We start from the raw sequence: 17,408 nt of genomic DNA, 5'->3' as shown, positions 1-17,408 counted from the left end.
AATTTAGTAAATACCATTTAAAAAAATAACACAGGGCTCTGGTAAAACTATTAGAAATAAATTCTTGTCACCATCTCTTTTGGTCCGTTTTACCACTATATCCAGAGCTCTCCATCCCCTAATCCACCTAAAGTATATTAGAAGTGTGAAGACTTAATTCTGTGTACAGAGAACTTGAGTGCTTCCACTGATGACACCACTGGTCCATGTGAAAATATCGTGTGTATCCTATTTTGGGAATTTCTAATACTGTAACCATGGTTTGATGGCACATAGCTGTGGGGCATAACTTGCTGTTTGAAATTGCTTGGTTAAAATAGATACGATGCTATGATAAATGGCAGACCCTATCAGTGGAGTTCAGCCCCAGTCAGTGCCTGAAATCTGTAATCATCCCATTTAGCTATCAGATAATTCCATTTTCCACCTTTAGCTTCATGGAGGTAATACTTTTTTTTCTATTTGTAAGTGGCTGTTTTCTTTTCAAGAGCCTGGTAACAGAAACTGTTACTCCGTGCTCCCTCTGGTGGGGGATGAGGCCGTCTGTGGCTGTTGGCACTGAAATAGCAGAGGGATGCTGAGAAATCTACACCTCAGCCTTCCCGGTACTCCTGCCTCTTCCCAGGAACCCTGGAATGTGAGGGTTTTTCCTCTCTTGCAAGTAGCAAAAGAAGTACAGATCTTAATGGTTTTTAAAAGAGGTGTTGCCACACATTCTGTGTCCCTCATTGCTGCTCTTTGTATTTAGGTTTGTTGAAATGTTTCACAGGTACTCTCGGAGGTAATCATCTCCTGTTTGTACCAAGTGAGTTGCACAGCATAATGATTCATTGTGCTCGGAATATCTGGTTATCCTGGGTTTTTCTGGGTTTTTTTCTGCTAAAATAGGATTTGTAGTTAATGTATATTATTTCATATCCCTCAAAACAGTTTATATCTGAGTGTTGGTGCTCACAGTCCTCAAATTTTTGCTTTTTCCACGTAGGAGATACAGCAACGACATGGACTGGCCAACTCTATCTCCTCTTACCTTATCAAACCTGTCCAAAGGATAACGAAATACCAGCTTCTTTTAAAGGTCAGTATTAATTCAGGGTTCTTTGTCTGATTCTGCTGGTCAAAAGAAGGCAAAGCTCTTGCTGAAATCAGGAGGGTTGTTCTACTCTGCTCTCCAAGACTCCAGCATCCTGGGCAGCCACAAATACTGCTGCAAAATTTCAACTGAAAAAATAAAAGAAGGCATAAACAAGCAACTTTTTGTCCAGATTTCTGTAAACCAAAAAAAAAAGATACCAGTCTACTGATGTTTACTTAGAAAACATAATTTGCATTTCCAGGGTAAAAAAGTAATTCATGACTATATGGCTATAAAGCCATTTTTGTAATGGTTTCTACATCAAATTTTGGCAAGCTATTAGCTATGCTGGTGGTATTAAATACTGTAAAATAGATAATAGCATATTTTCTTATATATAAAACTGTAATACAAAATATCTAAGACATTTAAATATCTGTGTGTATCAGTAAATATTTATACATAGTGACTGTACCTATAGAGCTGTTGCACAGAGAGTTTTTATTTGTAATGTTGCCTGGAAATGTCAAGTAAATAGTAGCTGCTAAATAAGCACAACTTTTGGAACCCTGTAGTTAGAACTTTCACTCGGTGGACAGATGTCTCCTCAAGTGAGTAGCAGTGTTCTTGGACTCTGCTGGGTCGCTGTTAGGTGGCAATGCTTGTTTTGTTGTAGCAGCCTACAAAAGCACTGTAACTGACCTGTGTCTGCCCTTTTTGCTTGAGAACAGCCATGTGTGATTGCTTTTGAAATTTCTGAAGAACATTAGAGGCTCTTTCAGGTCACGTTGGGTGGAAGCAAGTCTGTAATTTTTGACTGAAGTTTAGTGTCTGTTTTCCACTTGCACGGAGTTGCAACTTGGTCAAGTTGTAATTTTCAGAAATTTTATATCTCTTGTTTTCTTTTTTTGAAATTATAATGCTTCAGAAATGAATTCCAACAATTACTATTTTTAGTATTAATATGCTTTAGCCTGCTACTTTATGGAAGTGGTGGGATAGATTGGTTTCACCAGTGTTTACAGAGCCAGATGTCTTTGCTGCGTAGTAAAATGGATTTGTGTGGTGGTTGCTAGGTTTCTGGGTTGTCTTTTTTTTTTTTTTTTTTTTTTTTTTTTTTCTGTAATAGGAGAGAGATGTACAGTATGGTAGGATTAAGAGCCTGAAACTTGAATGATAGGTGAAACATTTTACAGTTCTGGAAGATGCACTTGTTTTTCCAAATGGTATTGAAGCTGCTCCTCTTCTGTGCCTCTGAGAGATACTTAGTTACTGTCACTGTTCTGTGGAGTTGTCATGCAAAATTTAGGTGAGATCATGTAGTGTTTTGCTGTGATAGTGGTATTGGCAGTTGAAGAAAAATATTGTAATGATCATTACATGGCTTTCCCTTTAAAAAGAGGAAAAGGAATTTAACCTGAGGGAATTAATTAAATGGGCTTTTTGAATAACAGCAGGAACATAATATGCCCTTTTGGTTATGTAACCTACATTTTATCTTGATACTGTTCAAATGCTTGAAAGCTGTCAGGAAATCAGAATATCAGCTTAGGCACTGTTACATTAAATCTGTGGGATGTTGAATGGGCAGAGAACTGTATGACCTAAATTGTGCTACAACACTTCAGTATGTTAAATTCTCTAACTTCTGTCCATTAGTTAATGCTAGTTTGGACTGGAAAATTTTAACTGTAGGTTGCTTTCAATTGTGTGAACACAGAATAGTTCATTCATGGAATACTTAGAATAAAACAATGCAAATTCTCTTTATCAGCAGTTGTACAGAGCAGGTGTTTGGTGCAGTGGAGCAATGACTGACATGGGAGTTGGGAAGGGTCCTTTTGTGCTGCCCTGCTTTCCCCCATCTTCATGACTTGGCAGCTGCATTGTTCTGGGCCTTGCTGTAGCACAGCATCTGATAACTGTGTCTTTAACATAACTTTAATCTTTAACATAACTTTTAAAGATTTCTTATTAAGCAGATAAACTTGTTTAAATTAGAAGTAGTTAACTGATAGCTTGGGCTGCTTCTTGAAGAACTGATCATGATAGAAACAAAGTACATGGTCATGTCATTGGCAGAGTAAGAAGTTCAAAAAGATTTTATGTGTCAAAAATGAGTTTTGGTTTGTTAGAACTACTTTTTGGTTGTCTGTCATATTAGTGTAAAAACAAATTCTAGAGAGTCATTTTGTCTGCTTGTCTTTTGCAGGAGCTGCTCACATGCTGTGAAGAAGGTAAAGGTGAGATTAAGGATGGCCTGGAGGTGATGCTTAGTGTGCCAAAGCGAGCCAACGATGCCATGCACCTCAGCATGCTGGAAGGTAGGATTCAAGCTGCCTTTCCAATTCATTGTGTGCTGCAGATTAACTTTGTTTTGTGAACATATTCTTTTCTCTGGGTTTGTATTTTTCATACCATTTTGGCAGGGCTATATGAGATGAAAATTTATTTAGGAAAATAAATTGTTACAGTCAGCTGGTAGAGTTTTAGTAATTTTTGAAGTGTTCTTTCACCTTGATCTATAGTTGTGCCACTGCAGATGTGAAAAATGTGTAGGCTAATAAAGTAGTCCACTACTCACCCAAAATGCAATAGGTGACTGGTCAGATTTGCTGGCTTTGGCTGCATTCTCCAACCTTGGCTTCTTTGTATGAGGCTGATAAGTGTATTATTGGTGATTTTGCTGATTTATGTATCATATAATTGTCTCCAAGAAGTTTGTCTTTTTCACATCTGTTTGCTGCCTGTTCCACAACAGACTTTTGGTTGAAATCTATATTCTGGCAGTAAAATGTCAGCATAAGCCAATTTAGCCCAAGCCTAAGCCAGCATAATCATGTTCATGGCAGACAGTGGAGGTTGGATGTAATGCTTCTATGTGCTTAGAACAACTTCATGCCAAAATCTGTTTTGCAATTGGCATGTAATCATTTATAATGGTGCAATCATACATTTAGTAATAAAAATGTTTTTCTTGGGTGTTTAAATTTTTTGAGAAAAAAAGCAGGGCCCTCTTACCCTACAGTTGCTGAATAAATACTTTTAAGTGCTTCTAGTCAATATGCCTTTTCTTCTCCTCTGCCTTCTGGTAGTAGCATGCAACTTGTGGAATTTCCAGTATTGTACTAGATACTGTAAAATTTGCCTTGTTTTGGCATGTGATCCTCGATGCTCCAAATGCTCAAAACCACCTCTGTTCCTTGATTTTAAACAGTAAGGATGTTGGTCAGTTTACCGGATCACTTCCAAATGCTTGTTCAGGAGGTGGTCTTAGTATAAAGGCTGACTAGCTTTGGCAATTATCTTTTAACACTAGGAATGTGACTCTGGAGAATATCCTAATCTTTTACATAAGTTTTACAACAAATCATGTGTGCATTGTTGAGTCATCCCATGTTGGACAAATATAGTGAGTGAGCACATTTCCTCTTTATATCTCCGGAGGATTTCGAATTAACATCCTGGCGGAACTTGCCTCTGATCCTCTCCATACTGTTGCCCTGTTCAGAACATGAGAACTGGCAAGCAGTATCTATTTGAAATACATTTTGATACCACTCAGAAGAGTATGGTAGACAATTTTTGTTATCCTCCAGCTCTAAAGCTGTGCATTAAACTGGATGAACATGGTACCATTAAAATGGAAGTAAAATTGTTGGTATTCTCTGCGGGGATTGCTGGACTCCAGGACGGTTTGGGTGGGTGGTAACGAAGGATCTCTGAGGCCCGGTCTTTAGAGCATAGGGTTTATTATAAAGGATGAAGGGCCCTGCTTAGAGTTGCTAGCCGCAACTCGTGGCAGGCCCGGGGAGAGCGGGGGGAGAGAGAGAGATGGTGCCAGGTGGGTGTCCCAGCAGGAAGGTCCGAGAGAGAGAGCGTCCGGTCCCTCGGCCACACCTTATCAGGGGGCTTCAAGGTGGGCTGGGACAGGACTTGGGCCAATGGGGTTACAGACATCGGATACTTCAGGGGAGGGTTACAGGTATGGGATGAACCATACATTGGGGGGTGAGACAGGACATTCCATTTGACCTTAGGTTCTATCAGAAAAGGGGGATTGCATTATTGTTTTCGGGATGCTCAGTAATGAAGGTTTGGTATTTCAAACCTCGTTTTCATCTCGATATCTGTATTCTCTGATTCTTTTGCCAGGCCCTCATATTTATAGGGCCTTGCTATTTCATCTTCCCCAACAATTCTCAGTCTTCATCTTTTTTTCATTATGTCTCAATACAAGTGATCCAGCTGGTAATTACTTTACTGTGGATCAATTCTGGCATGACCAAGGCAGGCTGATTGTCCGCCAACAGCTCCAAGCTGCCATGTTTCTCCATCCCCAGTTGGAACACATTTCTGTGCTCATTGCCCACATGGTAGAGAAGGTGTACCTCCAGAAAAGGTGGCATTTGGGAGCTTGCCTCTCTCAGGAGAACCTGATGTGCTCTGCATCTTTGCAAGTTGCTTACTTTCTACAGTGGCAGAAAGCCCATAAGAGAAATCATTTTCATCACAGAAGAGGTTACCAGAAGCTGACAAAGACAGAATTGTCATTTGTTGGTAAAATACTGCCAAAAGAGTTGATTAAGTTCTTAATCTTAACATCTTAGTTGGATGTCTGAATTTAGAAGTACATTTGAGTTGCAGGTACATTTTGTATATTGCAGTGTTAAAAGTCTTGGTTTTAGTATTGTTTTCTTGGAATCTCATCTTTTGGAAGTTGTGTAAGAGAGAAAAAAATCATATCGTTTAATGAACAGAAGCTGTGCTTTTTATGTTACTTGTATTACCAACTTTTCACAGTGAATCTTTCCTTTCACTCTGTTTTTAGGCTTTGATGAAAATATAGAATCTCAGGGAGAGCTCATCCTTCAAGAATCCTTCCAAGTGTGGGACCCAAAAACCCTGATTCGAAAGGGAAGAGAGAGGCACCTTTTCCTTTTTGAGATGTCCTTAGTTTTCAGTAAAGAAGTGAAGGACTCGAGCGGAAGGAGCAAGTACATTTATAAGAGCAAACTGTTTGTAAGTATGGGAGAACAACTGATCATATTTCAAACAACAAATATTTCTAGACAACAAAACTGTCTAGATTAGGCTTCAACTAAGCTCAGGTGATTTAAGTGTGCCTGAAAAACTGGAAATACTATTACAGAGCACTGAAAAGAACAGCCTTGGAATGTATAGACTGAATCTTACTTTGGTGCTTTTGAGGAGAACCTATCCTTATAGGTTCAAAGCAACTACTGAAGGATACATTTCAGTCTTGGTATGTCAGGTCAAATGAAAATCAGTATTGGGCTAGACTGGTTTTGTCTTAATTGTGTGTTGATTGCAGATTCTTTAACACTTATTTGTATAAAGCAGAAGGATGAAAGGAGTTGATGAGCTGCCTTCAACTTTCTTGTTTGCTATTGCTGTTAAGGATTCATTTTAGTGCATATTCTACACCTACGGATTGGGAAAGGCAAGAACTTTGTTTTGGAAAAGTTCATTCCAGAATGTTTGCTGAGACCAGTAGTCTTACAATAAAGTTCTGCATATAGAATAATAGGACTTATGGTCTGCTGAAAGGATGTAAAGATGGAAATGTTTTTCTTCTCCTCTAAAAAAAAAAAAAAAAGAAAAAGCCAAAAACCTCCACTCTTGCTTTCCTTATCTCTAGAATGCATGCTTTAAAAAATATGACTCTGGAATTCACATCATTACCTTCCTATCTTCTTGGATGACTTGGGTGAGAGCAGTATTCACACTCCATAAATTTAGGTAGCCAAGTGGCAAGACAGTCTCCCATGGCTTGCTCTGCATCTATTGAAAGCAAGATTAGCTTTTATACCAAATAGTTCAGAGCAAGTACTTGAAATTACTTTCCTTCTCAGAACTACACTCTAGAAAACATTATTCTTGTATTGATCCTATTGGAGTATATAACTAAGTCTAGATGGTATAAATACTGAGTCTTTTCTCTGTGCTTCTTTTCCTTCATTCATTCCCACTTCTGTGTCTAAACTGGTAAAACAGGTTGGTGAAAAAAAAAACCCTCTTTTTTTTCCATATCTTTCTTTGTATATTCTGTCACTTCATTTCCAGCACTTACTTTCCTTCCTGATACTAGATAGCTAGCAGGTAACACAGCTGCAGCTGTTTGATCACACCTTTATTTGGTGCACTTAAGAACCCAAAAAAAAAAGCTGGTATATTGGAGAATATTAATAGCTGCCAAGGGATTATGTGGGAGAGGCAACAAAACTGGAAAATCAGTCCTGTTAAATTGTCAGGTCAGTTCCTCCAGCAGGAATTTAGTAGTAGCCTTAGGTCTTAGAGAAGCTGATGGAAATATTGAAGACTCTTATTGTACCTCATTTTTTAAAATACAAGGATTCTTTTTGTTGTCATATTGTATTTGACAAAATATCCTGTAGTGCAACTTACCTATTATAGCAGCTCTTACAGTTTGAGCTTTAGAAAAAGCATGTGTTGAAAGCATGCATGTTGATTTGAGCTAAAGATCTTTTTTGTATGCTATCCTATGACTTCTGGAAGGTGGCTTTACAAAAATGAGGTCCTTCTTTTTGCTTTGGGCATGATGACCATCAGGGTTCCTCAGCACAGAATACTTAATAACATTGTATATATATATGTGTGTATGTATGTATATGGGCAGAATGTGTTAATGAACTCATTTGGCAAGAGATTAAGTGTCCAAGAGCAAATGCCTAAGGAGGGCTGTGGAAAAAAAGGCAGGCAGAGTGTTTGACAGAACACTCTCTCAGTCACCAGTAACTGGATATTTGGGAGCTTCCTCACCTCAGTGTGGTTTCCATGCATCTAGTAACCCACAATGATCTCTGTTCTGTGAGCCTGTCCTGGAGAGCCACATGCAGACTTAATGTCCTTTGCAGAGAGCTGTGTTGCTCTACTGCCTATTGGGCAAAAACAGTTGTGTGTGGAAGGGTAGATGTTGGGATGGGATTATTTAGAAGAAAAAAAAGTAACTTTTAAAAAGCTTTCACCCAGCCATACAAAAAAAAAAAAAAAAAAAAAAAAGCCAAGTTGACATCCAAGTGAAACAAGCAGAAAGTACCTTTACTCAGGTACTGGGTATCCAGCATCTCATGTGTTGAAGTGTGTTCGTGCATTCCCCTCATAATGTGTATGAGGGGAAAAATACAGCTTCTAATCATGTGAGAATACTTAGCAGCTGTTGGGGAGTGAGGGTTCTTTTAGTTTGAGCTCTATTTCTTAGTTTGTAAATTTTTTTGGAACAGAGCCTGTATGAATTGTTTAAAGTGGAAGCCAATTCACATGAGTGAAATATTCCAGTCAGAAAGTGAAAACATTTTGGATGATAATTAGCTATTAAGGTCTGACATAAGAACATTCCCAAAGACTGATTGTTCATGTAGTTGTCTCACAAAATTCTCTAGAGAAACTACATTTCTGAATTATTTCATCTGTTTCAGAGGGAAGGAAGCACACTAGGAAAGGCTCATTTGACAGAAAAGAAACCAGAGTTTTAGAAGATATCAAGAGAATTCTTAAGCATATCTTATCTGAGAGAGAGCATAAAAATCAAATAGTGAGTGCTCTCCAATGGAAAAGAATAGGGAGAGAAGCCAAAACTTACTTTTTGCCAAGCATCTTCTTTAGAGTTATAAGGCTTTTACTGTCAAGTCCAAGAACTAAAATAAGCTATTTGCTATTGACATTGTAAGTGTTATTGTTTATTGTCACTGTATAGAAAAGACTGTTAAGCTTGCAGTTCTTCCTTTTGTGAAGAGACCTCACACTGCTGCCAGAATAAAAGATTCTCTCTAGCATATGAGTTAGCCTTAAGCTTCTGAAAATCTCTTCAAATAGCAGTGCTCATTTTTGTAGATTATTAGCATGCCTTTGTTGGCTTCTGAGAAAAAATGCTGTGTGGTCCTAACAATTTTTTCTTAATTCTAGACTTCTGAACTGGGTGTCACAGAACATGTAGAAGGAGACCCCTGCAAGTTTGCTCTGTGGGTTGGAAGGACACCAACTTCAGACAACAAAATTGTTCTCAAGGTAATTTTTAGCAGATGTGCTTCTAGTCTATAGCAAGTCTTGTAGATGATGTTGTTATCTCCTTGTTGGGAAAGCAAGGAGTGATTTCCTGCTTTGAGAGGGACAGCTGCTGACAAATAATTTTCTTTTATTTGCAGACGTGGTGGTGTGTATATATATATGTAACTCATGTGGTCTGAGAGCAGAGGGGAATCTTTGTAGCCTACTGAAGAATTAAACAAACCTGCTTTCACAAATGATAGTAGGGAGAGGTTTGATCCCATGGACTTCCATAAGCTTGAAGACTTCAGCAATTAGCTGACAGGGAGCTGGTGTCACAAAGAAATGATGGCATCAGTGTTACCTTTCACACTCAAGTCATTGCTGCTTGTTGGCCATGCTGCTTTTCATGACCCATATTTTTCTGCAGAAAACAAACACTGCAAAAGATTTTTATGTCTTTCTGTGGGCTACAAGTTTTTCTGAAGCTACTTGCCTTTGGATGAAGGTGCATGTAATGCCTATAAATTTTGTGTCTGGGCAAGTTACAGGTGTCAGTAGTGCTCTTTGCCTAGCTAGAAGAATGGCTAAATCAGGGTTTTCTGTGATTATGGTATGTAACCTGGGAGTCCACAACTGAAGCACCTGTTTTGTAATATCATAAGCAGCTAATGGGTAATCTGGCATATTTTGAGGAGCTCTGTTGAGCTGGAACAAAGTTCACATTCCCATTTACAGGTTAATACACCTGTTATTAAACGTGTTTGTGATTTCACATATATTCATGGTGAATACTAATAATGCCACTTAAAAATGGCCTCTCCAATTCACATGTCAATACTCAAATTTGAATCTTTTCCTTGTGAATTACAGGCTAAAAAAAGTTTACAGTTTACATTAGCTTTCTGGCAGCAGTCAAGGAATGCAAGGAAATTAAATGTAACTTTAGTGCATACTATATTTTCTTTCAGTTTTAATGTTCCCATAATTTCACAGACAATGCTTTGCAGCCTGAAATTATCCTCCCAGGGCAGAGCAGAATAAAAGGTTTTAATTAAGTGTTCTCTACATAAGATCACTTTTAACGTGTTTCTGTTCTGTGCTTTACTTAGTGCAGAGGATATTTAGAAAACTTCTATGCTACATCAAGCTCTTCCACAATTTTATAGGCTTTGTTTGTTCCGTTTTGAAGGCTGGAAACAAGCACTTCCTTATCTCATTAATATTAGAAGTAAATTCCATGAAAAACTAAGATTTTTTTAAAGGTCATGTTTAGCTTAGTTTCCTAAATTCTTTTTCCTACCTGTCCATCTGTTCCTACAAGTTTCTTCATCCCTTTAGAATTCCTGGTTATTATATATTTATAATATATTAAATATTTATAATGTATTTGAAGCCAGTTATTTCAGGAGACAGCAATTAAGAGAAGTAGTATATAATTAAGGAAACTATATATAATAATTTCTTTATATCTGCAATAATATTTATATTTAGCAGCATTTCAGGTGCAGGGTTAAATTGGGCTAAGCAATCAGATTACAAGTCAGGCAGGTGGATATCAAGTAATTTCTGGAATATTTAAAAAAATAGATATGTTGCAGGCAGTAATTAGAATACAATCCCTAAATTAGCTTTCTGCCTCAAGATATATATCAAAAAGTGGGAAGAGTAATACATGAAATGTGTTGCAGTAAAAGTTAACTACTTTTGCCAGTAATAGTAGATTATTATTCTTTCAAATTAAAATTGACCTAAATATAGGGTAAGTTTAAAACACCAGTATTCAAGGTGTTATTATTGGAATTCTCAAAGTTATTACTGGAATTCATCTCATTCTCATGAGATGCATACCGGGCTTTAGTCATCAAGTTAAAAATGTAAACTCTGAATTAAGGTTAAAATATTTTTTTAATTACCAATATTAATAGTGTTGAGAGGTGTAAAGTAGTGTTGGCGATTCAAAATCAAGACAGCCAGCTAGAATTTCCTTTTCTCTGTTCAGGTTTTCAGAAATTTTTCACAAAGTCATTCTTTATGTGTTCCTCTTTGTGTTTATTAGCTGACTGTGTGTGTGGATCTACTCAGCCATAATGGTCCTTTGTGGGGGTTTTGTTTCTTTTGCATATCAAAGGCATCCAGTATAGAGAATAAACAGGACTGGATCAAACATATCCGGGAAGTGATACAAGAAAGGACTATTCATCTGAAAGGAGCATTGAAAGAGCCCATCCACATTCCCAAAACTGCACCAACAACAAAACAGAAAGGAAGACGGTAAGTAGTATTTCAAATAATCAGAGATCTCTAAGTATACAACAGTGCTTTTTCCTCTGTAGTGTTGAATTTTTAATACCTTTATGCGAATTGGACAAAAGCAAGAGTCATTTTGTCCGCCTTTATCTTATCATTAATTTACAGTTTCCTGCAGTGCTGAATTTGTTGAGATTTCTGCTCTGAACAATCCCTGGCTTGTGTAAATGAGCCATTGCAGAAGGGACTTGGAACTGCAGTACAGGATAGCTGTACATTTTAGATTTTTGCAATTCTGCGTGTGTTACTCAGGTCCTTCGTTTTCCTTTTATGAAGCTTGAAATGTGTCACCAAGTGTCCTCCTTGCTAGCTTTGGCTAAGTGACTGTGCAAGTTTGTTGCCATATTTCTGGCTCACGGGTTGTTGCCTTAATTCTCAATGATGTATACCTTGCAAATGAATCTCTGCTCTTACAGCAGAGAATAGAGTATTAAGTACTCAGTATTTGATTCTTGCATCAGTAAATTTGGTGTCTGTTGCCACACTGGAAGAGTCTCATTAACTAGCATGTTATAAACACAGTACCACTCTTGTAATGAAAACTGAATTCTTTGCAGAGATGGTGAGGACCTGGACAGTCAGGGAGATGGCAGCAGCCAGCCTGATACTATTTCAATTGCCTCACGAACCTCCCAGAACACACTAGACAGTGATAAGGTAAGTTTCCTGGGCACTGCTCTGTGCTGAGAGCAGATGATTCATCCCTTAGTGTGAATTACCACCCAAGATTAGTCCTTAGTACCTTCAGAGAAGAGGCATGGAAATACTTGGTCTCTTAAAAATAGCTGTCTGCAATAGAGAAAATACCTTGATATCATGGGGGAGTAGGAGTGATTGTTTAAATCTAATAGGTCATGAAGAGATTATGTTTATGCCAATTTGAAACCATTTTGGTCCCCTCTGTTCTGCAGTTTGCTCAAAGATTTGACCCAGTTTAAAATGACAGGTTTTTTTCCTCACAAAATTTGATAGTGATGCACAGAATTCTTCTTGATGTTAATCTCAGCCTTCCTGAAATCATACTATCTGCTTTTCACGTTGACTTGAGGCTGGTGATTGCCACAGAGTTACTGTTGTAGAGAAAAATACTCTCCAGTGTTTATGGGTCAAGGGAGTAGGGGTTCACTTTCTGCATGAAAGCTGATGGAATTGTCCAGAAGTAACCCACCCAACTGTCATTTTGTACTAGTGCTGGTGTTTCCTTTCCTCCATCTCTGCCTATAGATTCTGGCTGGGTTGTACCATAAGGATACACAGCCAGAGTTTCCCGTGGGTGGAAGAAAGATAAGTGTCAAAAGAATAAAATTTTTTCCAAAACTTGTGTGTTACTTGGAATTGAAACAAGATTTTTGGCAAGTGAGAAGTGCTAGGACCCTGGAGGGAGGTAGAGATGGGTAATAAAAGTTTATCAAACAGAAGAATGAATTAAAACACTGAAGATGCCTAGCAAATTAATTTAAAGTTTGGTTAGGGATTTCTGGTCTATTACCTCCTTACACAAAATTGTTTTGATGAGCCATTCAAATGATGCAGATAAATAACCAGTATTCTTCAGGGTAGCTAAATGAATAGGTTCTCAGAATAATATTTTGACCATTCCCATCATCACCTAAGCTCTGTGAGTTTTCTCTATTTTCCCATGTTGCTCAAACTCTGTGGTTGATTTTTCCATATAGAGAAGCAGATAGGAGGAGGGAAATATTAAATGCTTAGGTTGCTCTTGTATTTGTCAAGAGCAGCCTATGCTTTGACTTTGTGCATTTGTACTGAGGTTGTTCTGTAGTTTTGGTAGTGGCTTCTTCTAAAGACACCTGTGAGAAGAAGAGTTGGTTAGAGGAAGAACTCTTTTGATGACTTTTGTTTTGCTGTCTTATTCTTAGCATTCTAACTTAACTATTTAGGGATTTAAAAACATTGACTTTTGTATGCTAACAAACAGTTCTTAAGAGAAGAGTTTAGGTAACCTGTGACACCCAGAAGCAAGACATGCTCTCTGTAATTTCCCTGGCTGGGCCACCAGGCTGTGTGCATGCAGGCTGGAGGTGATGCAGTCCATCCCTGCCATGCAGAGCCATCACCCTTCTGCACTTGTTTGTGATGCACTCTTCACTAGGGTGGATAGCATGGTTGTCTCCTTATGACCCTCACAGTAATATTTCATGCATGGTGTGAGAATTGCTGAGAAAGGTGGCCAAGCAGAATGGCCTCAGGATTCTTTTCCGGTCTGACGTAAGGAGGAGTCTTACCAGCAACCTGTTCAACAGGAGTTAAAAATTAAAAGGAGAAGGAATAGAAGGAAGGAGAAATGGAGAACACTTTTCAGTATTTTCCTGACAGGTTTTAGGTGTGATTAGTGACTGTAGTGCTGTATTTAAAGTATTTTTGAGATCTTGAATTCGTGCATAAAATTTTTGTTAGACTTTTCTTCACCAAGAAAAACAAGCTGATGACTCCTTGGAAGTTACTTGTGCTCTGTGTTGTATGTCCAAGGAAGTAATTTACTATTGTGCACTTCTAAAAAAGGTATGAATTAGCAGTGTAGCTTTGTTTAATGTTTCTATTGTATGCTTTGGTTTGCTAAATTGAGAAATTATTTAATCTGTTTAAAAATACAAAATAAAAATTATTAAGGAACAGTAACAGAAAAGTGGCCAGTGAAATCTGCAGGGTGTCTTAACACCGTTGCCGTGTCTGAGGTAATCTCTCACTTTGGATGTTGAAAATTCATTAGCTACAGTCGACTTGAGGTTTAAAATCAACTCTGCTTTCTTAGCCTAGAAGCTTGAAATGTATGAGAATGTCTTACAGAAATGGAGTAAAAGAGTTGTACAGATTTAAAGTTCTGTTGATGTGGTTAGCCAGAGGAAGCAGTGGAACTCCTTGGTCAAATTTGGAGCATGGAGCTAACTGAGATGGGATTCCAAATCAAGAAACATTAAAATTATTAAACATTGATATTAAAAATATCAATGATTCTTGGACCACTCATTTGATATTACTTGATATTAAATATCAAAGAAAATACTTGATATTAAAAATATCAAGTAATTAAAACCAGCAATAATTAAGTAGTAGAACTGTTTAGTGGTATATTACTTAATAAGCTCTTGCCGAACATTTTTCTGTTGACATGTATCCATTATTGAGGTTGAGAAAAGACAAAAAATATCAAACACATTATATTAATCAACAGCCAAGTAATACCATTCTTTTACTTCCTCCAATTATGTGTTCAGACAGTTCATTCTTTTAAAATAAATGTTTTGGTTAGAAGTGCTAAACTGTTATACAGGGAGTATATCAAGAATGAAGTCCTTTATCCAAATGTTAATATTCTTTCTTACTTCCTCAGAGATATACTTTGAAAGAGCTGAAATCCTTAACCTTGATAGTAAGTGGTTGAATATTGTCCAGATGAACTCCTTTCCTTGCATCCTGTTTTCTGACATAATTGTAATTGCCATAACAACAGAGAATAACTTCATGATAAGCATTTTTCTTCTCCACCCTTGCTTTTTAGGCTAGAATTTTAACCTTTGATTGTTGGCTCTACTGTTGCAATGCTGCTTTTCAGTAATGACTGGGATGATGCAATAGACCATATGTTTATAAAGCTGACATTGACATCCTTCCCAGCTTCATGTCATCTGAAAATAGTGTTGGAAGGCAGAAATAGAATTCAGAATAATCTTGGCAATGGGAAAAATTAACTGGCAAAATACTGTGCAATTTAATAGGAACATGTTTGAGTTTATATGAATAGGTAGAAATAGTTAGCTAATGAAAACAGTGAGAATCCGAAACAGTTTTTGAGAGGATGATTGAGAAGCTACAGAGGCTCACACGATTATTATTTAGCTGTGTGATGCATTTGGGAGGGCAAGAAACGCAGCAATATATTGGCTTGTACAAATGAGATGTTGAGGACACTAAGTCCTCATTCTTTACTTAGAACTCATAAGGCTTACATTAGATATTGCATTCAGTTTTGAGTACAGAATTTTGGAAAATCAGTGCTCCATTGGAAGAATTCTGAGGGAAAGAAGAAAAAGATTAATTAGAAGTCTACTAAACCTAACTTACAGGGCAAGGTAAAGAATTGGGGCTAACAAGTCTAAAGGGAAAAGAAAAGGCAGGAGGAAAAACTTTAGGTCTTCAAGTGGGGAAAAAGGCTACCACACAGAGTTACTAAACAGTCTTTTACCTATATTTTAAGTGGATGGAATGAAATCAAAGGACTTATTTTTAAAAAAGATTGCAATAATACTTTTTATGGGTATGAACATGTGAGACCTTAGAGCAGAGTAATTGTGCAGGCTGGGGGATCTCCATAACTGGAGATTTGTGAGAACAGTTTGGATAAATGTTAAGGATTCACACAGATGTGGTTGATCATGCTCTAGAGGAAGGGAATGAAGTGGACTAGGTTATTTAAGAGCCCTTTCTTTTTTTATTATCATGGGGTATATCTTCATATTGCAAGACATGCTAAATATTAGCATCAATAGCATTGACCCATCCTGAAGCATTGGAAGGTATAATGGAATCCGGCATGAAATTCAGGATTTTTGAGAGAGAGATTTCTAGTCCATCAAAGCATCTCAGTTTTCTGCATGAGTGCTCTTATTGTACCCTTCTCAGTAAATATTTTGCCCTTCACCTTTCACAGCATTCCTTCCATTCACATTCTGTAGATGTGTAGCCAGTATTTTAGGTGGCTAACAGATAAAAGAGATTCTTGGACCACTCATTTGACCTTTCACCAGCCTCTTCTCATTTTTAACACTGTCTTTTGAACATGATCCAGTGCATAGGAAATTAAATAGGGAGGCTGAAGGAAACAATGTAGGTCTGATAGGTTTTTTTCATGCTTCTATTCAGTGATCTGGTAGAAACATGATATAATCCAACCTAGTATTTTGGTATCTGAGAACACGAGAGGTTTTCAGAAGAAGAGCTGTCATAGATTGCTATCCTAAATAGTAGGAATCATGGTCGCTGCTGTGGGTGGTCAGTAGAGCAATATTTTATTTTTTAGAAATTGTCTTTTATGCCCAGCTGGTAACACTTTGTATTACTATCTCTGTGAAGTTGTATTTCATTTTCATGCTTCTTTAAGCTTGTATGTAGTTATTTGAAAGACAGAAAAAGGACTGAAGCAGTAGGAGACAACCAAGTATTTTGTTCTGCCAGCTGAGTCTCTGGAAGAGAAAAGGCTCCAATCAGTAGAAAAAAAATGTTAATAAAAAAACCAAACATGGCTCTGAGTACACACCTCTTTTCAGAGTTGGAAACCAAGTCTGGACAGCTTACCTGGTCAAAGCAAAATGCTCTTTATTTGAGGCAGAACTTTTGTGCTGTCCCATTTATTTTCTGCCAAAGTGCATTTTAAATGGGTATTAAAGATTTTTATGCTTGAAATAATTGAGAAATCTTGTTAGCTTCTCTTTGCTTTCCTTTCTTCTTAATGTAAAATTACCATGGAAAATTAAATTAAAGTCCTGAGAGGATGTTATATGGCCCTATATAATGGCTCTTGAATATCTGGTCAGTCATGGTGTTTGCAGGTAGTGGTGGCAGATGGACTTAGTGTGGTGTCTCTGACTTCAGCAAACCTATGCTAAGAATGTACTCAGTCAGTGAGTGTTCACGTGTTTGTGTCGTTTGGTTTTTTCTTTCTCTCTACAAGCAACAGTGACTGAAAGGCCCCCGAGAGGTGAATGTAGATGGTTAATGTTAATTTCAGCACTGACAAGGCACTATGTCCCATGATAAGCTGTTTAATTAAACCTTGTGCCTTTTTGTAATCTGCAGTTCTGTTTCTGTCTGGCTCTTGTGTCTCATCTCGTCTTTGTCTCTCCAGTTTCCATGTTTCAGACATAGCATCATTTATTTTTATCATGCATGATTAATTTGGTTTACATAAAAGGTTTCTTGAGACGGATGGATAAAGTATGTAAAGCCTTTGTTCAGCCTAAATTTGGATTTTGATGGT

The 17,408-nt window shown here is 37.5% G+C and overlaps 1 protein-coding gene across 1 annotated transcript in view; it reads left to right on the top strand.

Moving 5' to 3' along the window:
- Positions 1-17,408, top strand: part of TRIO (trio Rho guanine nucleotide exchange factor) — a 245,629-nt gene that overhangs the window by 157,335 nt on the left and 70,886 nt on the right. The window contains exons 28-33 of the mRNA XM_053999279.1: positions 986-1,078; positions 3,288-3,399; positions 5,907-6,097; positions 9,023-9,124; positions 11,235-11,377; positions 11,971-12,070. Of these exons, the coding sequence (XP_053855254.1) occupies positions 986-1,078; positions 3,288-3,399; positions 5,907-6,097; positions 9,023-9,124; positions 11,235-11,377; positions 11,971-12,070 (741 nt within the window). The remainder of the gene's footprint in view (positions 1-985; positions 1,079-3,287; positions 3,400-5,906; positions 6,098-9,022; positions 9,125-11,234; positions 11,378-11,970; positions 12,071-17,408) is intronic.

Source organism: Vidua macroura, chromosome 1 (assembly GCF_024509145.1).
Source record: "Vidua macroura isolate BioBank_ID:100142 chromosome 1, ASM2450914v1, whole genome shotgun sequence".
NCBI classification, from domain to species: Eukaryota; Metazoa; Chordata; class Aves; order Passeriformes; family Viduidae; genus Vidua; species Vidua macroura.
Note: the sequence above shows the minus strand (reverse complement) of the source record. Positions and strands in the feature narration are given on the sequence as shown.